Source organism: Phyllostomus hastatus, unplaced genomic scaffold (assembly GCF_019186645.2).
Source record: "Phyllostomus hastatus isolate PE091 unplaced genomic scaffold, TTU_PhHast_1.1 phas_scaffold_200, whole genome shotgun sequence".
In the NCBI taxonomy this organism is placed as follows: Eukaryota; Metazoa; Chordata; class Mammalia; order Chiroptera; family Phyllostomidae; genus Phyllostomus; species Phyllostomus hastatus.
In genome coordinates this window covers 6461771-6468869 of record NW_025334016.1, presented here as the reverse complement: position 1 = coordinate 6468869, position 7099 = coordinate 6461771, and the positions used below count along the sequence as shown (strand labels likewise).

At 39.4% G+C, this 7099-nt stretch overlaps 1 protein-coding gene across 1 annotated transcript; it reads right to left on the bottom strand.

The window, feature by feature from the left end:
• Positions 1–3791: 3791 nt before the first annotated feature.
• Positions 3792–4139, bottom strand: LOC123832810 (60S ribosomal protein L30-like). Its single transcript, XM_045860651.1, has one exon. The coding sequence runs from the start codon at positions 4137–4139 to the stop codon at positions 3792–3794; it is 348 nt and encodes a 115-aa protein (XP_045716607.1).
• Positions 4140–7099: the final 2960 nt, after the last annotated feature.

The following is a 7099-nucleotide window of genomic DNA, read 5'->3' as shown; positions in this document are numbered from 1 at the left end:
CTTGGATTCCTTACTTGAAGATAAAGAAAAATGTTATTAAAGACAATCTGACTCAATAATTTAGAGCCCTAAATATAGAATTTAGGACCACAAATGTAGAATTAAGGCCCCAAATATGGAATTTCATAAGTGGGAGAGACCTTAAAATTCATGCAGCGTCAATATCCTCATTTTACAAATAAACTGAATCTCAGAAAGGTTAAAAGTTTTTCCAAAGTCACACATCCAGTGTAATGAAGTAAGGTTCATTTGCCAAATCATAAATTGCCAAGAATTTTTTAATTCATTTTCTTACTTGGAAATATATGAACATTTTAAATCCCCAAAGAAGAACTGCAGCTATTTGGGGAAGAACCAAAAAAAAGCCCCACCATGGTTTGTGATATGTACGCAGCTCTGAAGGAGCCATTTATCCAATCACTGCAGTTGCCATAGCTCAGCTCACATCCTACATAAATACCCTGATAGCAGCAAAAATGCACCACAGAGAGCCAGCTTATTTTGAACACCATTTAGAACCAGAGAGAGGAGTAGACAGAGCCATCAATTATCATTTGGGACAAAAGGCAGTCAGTGAGAAAATCTGATTTTCAACCATTTAAAGTGAAAAAAAGTCCAAGAAAGATGTGTCTGAGGAGGCTTTAAAAAAATAATGATAAAAACAGCACATGGTGAGCTTAATATTGTATGGATTTAGATCAGATGTGATGTTAAATCTATATGCCAAGGGAAAGCATGAAAGACCTGTGACTCACTGATTCCCCTCACTCAACCCCAGCTTAATATTATTTTATTAGCTCATTATTGGTATTCTGATTAATGGAGCACTGTTAAAATTCAGTACATAAGCATGAACAGAGTAGAAATAATTATTTGAATAATATCTAAAAGACACCCTGACATAAGGATGATCTGGATGGCATCATCAAGTTGCCTAGACTATTGTAATATATATATTTCTTAAGTCTAGGGAAATAGAGAAATGGGAGGGAGATTGTGGGACCTAGGTGAGTCAATATAGGGGAGCCAAATAAAAATAAATATTTCTTTGAGTTCTTTTCTCAACAGGATGCATATTTGTACCCGAAGCAAGTTCAAAGTTAATTGCTTGGAATTAAAATAGCTGAGAAGTTCAAGGCCTCATGAACAGCAACCAAAACTTTCATATACAGAGCTCACTGGAATTTGGGTTAAGGCTTGCAATAGAAAGAGGGGAAAATGGATTGGGGCTCCTCTCCTTGCCCATGCCCCTGTTAATATGGCCAAGTAAAATTGACCCATGCCCCTCTCTTCCCACCCTATCATCCTTTGCCACTTTGGCCTTTATTTATGAATGTGAAAGGAGAAAAGTGGAAAGGGAGGAAGAAGTAAGAAGGGAGGGGTCAGGGGAAAGCAAAGATTAAGCAACCACAATACCTGAAACATCTGTTTCCAAGAACTGGAACCTAAAAATGGTTTTTCTATAGGTAGAACACCAGGCTGTTATATGCATGCTGTCTCCAATGCCAAGGTAAGGCCACATTCCTTTCAGGTTCTCGGGCATCTGTAGATTAGATTATGTCTTTGTGGCAAAAATGGACTATACTCATAGTATACACTTGTTACTAAGAAACACAGAACTACATTTCCCAGCACTCCCTGTTACTGGAGGGTGATTATACGACTAATTGTTACTAATGGAATGCAAACAGAAGTAAAATATGTCATTTTGGACCGGGGCTGGCATGAGGGTTCCCAAATGCACCAGGGTTTACATAGTTTGACTTCCCACCAGCACCAAAGGAGCAAATGTCCAGGTTTTGTAATTGGCTTGCCCAGATGTGCACTAGAAGAGGAAGGGGAAATGATGAGCTTGAAAACTATCAGCAATCTCATATTAAAAATTGAGTCAGACTCTTTATTACATTTACCCTTGATGTTTGACCAATGACTGATGCATGCCATGTTTCACTTAATTGAATGAACTTCTGTAAGTTGGCCATTATAGTGCCTTGTTCATTATCAATACCTAGAATTCTGCAGGGGATAAGGAATGTCTTGGTGAAGGCTTATATTATGGCTTTAGTATGTGCAGAGTGAAGCATGACATTCACTTATACATGTTTGATGCAAGACCTTCCCAGAGTTCTTTACCCCAAAGAAGGCAATGAATTGTTGCCCTCTTTGGGGTAAAGAACTCTGTCCAAAGAACCTTGGACGATGAATTGTTGCCATTGGCTGAGCCAGACAACCAGACCATTGGTGTTAGCCTATGAGTGTGTAAAATGTGCACATGGGGCCAATTGCTGACCAGGGCATCCATTGCTAATAGGATTGCTTAAAGGTCAGCCAATTCTGCTGAAGTCCCATCCTTGATCAGGTAAGATCTAGCTAAAGAATAAAAAGCAGCAACTTTCCCACAAGCTCTATTTTGTGTAATGGTGACAATACCATACATAAAGTGTACAAATTTCCATTATTGTTTATTCAGTTAATCCCAAAGGGTTTCACAGGTAGCCAATAGAGTGTTAGAAATAGGTGAATTCTAGTACCATAGCTTCTGCCAAGGAACTGAGAACAGGGGAGGTCACTGCCCCCTGCAGATGGGATGCACCAGAACACCAAGATGATTTGGCTCCATCTGGTATGAAGGAAACCTCAGTGGCCACACTGAGCTTGCAAGATGCTGCTTTCATGGCCCAATGTACAACAGTCAGCTGAGTAAGGAGAGTCACATGCTCAAGAGCCTTTGAGAACCCTCATCTTCAAAAGGGCCCCAGATGCAGCCAGTACTTTTCCCTCTAATGGTATAAAGCATGTGGATAAAGAGGGAAGTTTCCTACATAAAGGCATTGGCAATTGATGTCCATAATGGGTGGTCCAGAGATTCCAGGGGCCATGAGAGGAGGTCGCTAAAGCATCTACAGAGATGGAGTATCTGGGGGGCATTAACAGTAGTGCCTGTTTTCCTGCAATTTGTACAGATTTTGGAGCCTTTTGTTGTAGATAACCCATTCAAAATACACCAATATGTAACAGTATAAATAGTCTTAAGTAAAATTCATAAGTGAGAAATATACTGCCACCAGAACCCCAAAAAACTAAAATATGCTAGGTTTGTTTAAATGTTCTGAGTGCTGAGAAAGTTGATAGCTGTTTCTTGACAATGTCAGGAATTTAACTGATGTAACAGGGAATACCATGTGTGGGGCAATGGCTCATTCCCTTTTTGTGAGCTCATCTGTGAGTGTTTGTATGTCATGAATAAGTGTGTCAAAATAAGCTCCTCAGATGAGGATTTCATTGGTTTGATGTCATATGTGTGCTCCTAGAGAAAGAAACATGTTAAGATTTGGGGAGCAAGGGTTTGTACTACTGTTGGACTGTTGAGATATGCCATGGATAACCTAGTAAAAGTGAATACAGTCCCTTCAGAGGAGAAGGTAGACTGTGACTGAGAAGCTTTGCAATAGACACAAAACATATTATCTAAATCTATGACTGCAAAGTATTTACCAGTTGCTGATTGGCTAGAATAAGTAATTTCAAAAATATTTGGTATAGGGGTCTCAGTGAATGGGACCATGGAATGATGGTTGCAATAGTCTACTGTGAGGTACCATCCATTATTTCCAGGGGCTTTGGCTTATTCTTATTTCCAGGTTTAAGAATAAGCCAAATTAAGCTGTTAAATCAAGAAGTAGTCAGGATAATGAACTCTTCTCTAAAATATAGGGTTTCAATTCCTTTTTTTTTTTTCAGTTTTTAAACCAAGCTCTGGCAAGTTTTATTAAAGAAAAATTTTGCACAATTTACTTTTCACCAGTCTGTTCTGGCATGCTTCTAATGATATCAGAATCACCTGTATCAATGATAGCCAGTGTGGACACTCTGTAGTATTTTCCACATGCTGTGCCCAATTCAATATTGTTGCCACAGTAGTGATGGACACCAGTCTTGGCCAACATGGCATAGTAATCTACTTCAGATTTCCTCAGAGCTGGACAGTTGTTAGCAAAGATGACTAGTTTGGCTTTGCCTTGTCTGATCATCTTCTGAGTCTGCTTGTACCCCAGCACATGCTTGCCACTTTTCATAACAAGGTAGAGCCTGGAGTTGATCACCTCCAGCAACTTTTTCATCTTCTTTGTGACCACCATCTTCCTGCCTTAGGTGTGGGATGGACACCTACCAAGCGCAGCCTGGGTTTCAATTCTTTAGAGCCCTGATTTAATTAGGCCCCCAGACAGAACTCACCTTTATCTTGCATGTTTTTCTGCAACTGCAAAAGTGGAAACTATGAAAAGACTTTAGTTGCAACAGCTGGTTGTTTGTATGATTACTTCACCCTGCGAAGCATTCCAAAATCCGAACTCTCAGAAAGGGTGGTCTCTGAATCCACCAACTAGCCACGTGGCAGCTTGTTTTCTGTTTCATACTGTCCTTGTGAGTGGTGGTCACTTCCAGTTCTTTTGGGAGCTTACCATCCAAGTTACTTGATATCTACAACTGAACTTGTAGTAGCCTTGGAAACTCAAAGTGAAAAGGATTTATATAAAGGAAAAGAGAAGGGGGTGAAATGTGTTTCATTGTATGACTAATGCAACTTTCCTAAGGAGGAGACAGAAAGCTGATGACTCACTTTCTGCATTTGTTTCCTATTATAACATTTATTTATTGACATATGGCTGAGAGGTGTTGCCATTGATGAAGCCTCTGCCTGCTGAACAAAACCAGCCTAAACTATTCAGCAGGGTGAAAATTCCAGCTCTTGAATCTGGGATTCAGACCAACAGTGTCACATGTAGAACACCACTGACACAAGAAGGAAAGAAAAACAACTCTGAAAAACTCAACCATGAAAACTGAGTTAAGTAAAATAGTGCTGACAAGAGATTTTTACATTTTTGCTTAATGTTTTCTGCCTTTACTGCTGTTTGCATAATTAGAAGTATACCAGTTAATTTCTAATTACACATGCTGCTTATTGTTATCTTTGGAAAATAAAATTATGCACTGACTGGTGTGGCTCAGTGGACTGAGTGCTGGCCAGTGAACTGTAAGGTCATGGTTCGAATCCTAGACAGGGCACATGCCTGGTTTGCAGGCCAGATCCCTGGTTGGGGGCATGTGAGAGGCAACTGACTGGTGTTTCTTTCCCTCTGTTTCTCTCTCCATTCCCATCTCTCTAAAAATAAATAAATAAAACTTTAAAAACAAGAAAATTAAATTAAATACCACCCCTGAAGTTGTACAATTAGGAGGTATCCTTGGTGTATCTATAATGTTATTTAACTCCCAAAAAGGCCCAATCATTTGAGCCACATGGTCTGCATGTTTTGATGTTGGCTTTTTTGATGCTGGTTTTGACATTGTTTTTTTTTTAGTATGTTTTCTTGGTTATGATTTTACAGTTGTCCCATTTTTTCCCCTTTATTCCCCTCCATCCTATATACCCCCTTCCACCAGCATTCCCCCTGCCCTTACTTCAGGTCCATGGGTTGTACATATAAGTTCTTTGGCTTCTCCATTTCTTATGTTATTCTTAACCTCCCCCTGTCTATTTTATACCTTCTATTTATGCTTTTATTCCTTGTACCTTTTCTCCCATTGTCCCTCCTTCCCCACTGATAACCCTCCATGTGATCTCCACTTCTGTGATTCTGTTTCTGTTCTACTTGTCTGCTTAGTTTGTTTTTTTAGGTTCAGTTGTTGATAGTTATGAGTTCGTTGTCATTTTACTGTTCATGGTTTTTGATCTTCTATTTCTTACATAAGTCCCTTTAACATTTCATATAATAAGGGCTTGGTGATGAGGAACTCTGTTAACTTGGCCTTATCTGGGAAGCACTTTATCTGCCCTTCCATTCTAAATGATAGCTCTGCTAGATAGAGTAATCTTGAATGTGGGTCCTTGCCTTTCATGACTTCGAATACTTCTTTCCAACCTTTCTTGCCTGCAAGTTTTCTTTTGAGAAATCAGCTGATAATCTTATGGGAACTCTTGACATTAGTTTTTGACAGCTTTGACATTGACTCTAGTTGCCAAGACCCATTTCTCAGGAAAGTCACTTTCATGGCCTAGGTTTGTTGCTGGAAAACATGAGCTCCCATAAAATCGGATTCCAGAAGTCCCTATTACTTCTTAAGTAAACAAATTAATGGAACATTAACTTCAACAAAGTTCATCATATCAGTTAGGAAACTGTTCTTTTCCTACTGAGGATACACAGTGGGGACAGATGGAGACAGTAGGCATAGGAGCTGACAAAACTGAATTTGAATCCTGGCTCTGCCACCTCATCACTTACTAACTGTTTGACCTTCTGCAATTTAACTTCTCTGAGTCTGTTTTCTCCTCTGAAAGATGAGGATGATAACAGTATCTACCTCAAAGAGTTGTTATGAAAAGTCTGGGAACCGATGTGTTTGTTCTTAGTTTTCCTGGGTTTGTGCCCCTTACCACCCCATCTCATTCAAGTTCAGAGTCAGTTTTAAGTTCCTTACCTGCAGGTAGTGTAGGGAGGACTGGACTAAAAGCTAACATAATCTACAAGTTTCCTGGTTTTGGTTTCCAAAAGCTTAATACCCTAGGGTCTAAGAGAATAGAGAGCCTCTAGTATACAGAACAAAAGTTTAAGTAAAACATGAAGGGAGAAAGATTTTAAGAGCCAGACTTAAGCAAGATTTTTCTGGGAAGATATGAGGAGAGAAAAGGGGGAAATAGAGACATAAGACATTGTGTTAGTGTGGGCCTTGAACCTTGCTTCCCAGGAAGAAAGACACTAAAGATGGACCAGGACCTCTCCAGGGATATAAGGATTTGTCCTTCTAAGCAATCACATATGTTTATCATACACTATCTGTCTAAAATATGTTACAGTCTTTCTTCCTTCTTAAACAAAGAACTTTTTCTTATTGGCTTAGTCATTATGGGCATTCATTTCCATGGAGTGCTAATGAGTGATGCCCTCAGGTTCTTCCAAATTCTGTAGAGTCCATTGTCTCTGCACTCCATAGCTCCAGACTATTGTACTAATTGATGCCTGAATCTCCTTCTTTTTATATTTTTATGTTATCTCCTGATAACAGGTAGTCTCATGTCCAATGTATCCTCCAG

Bases quoted from the DNA above. Each gene is read 5' to 3' on its own strand.
- LOC123832810 (XM_045860651.1), bottom strand. From the start codon at position 4,139: ATGGTGGTCACAAAGAAGATGAAAAAGTTGCTGGAGGTGATCAACTCC.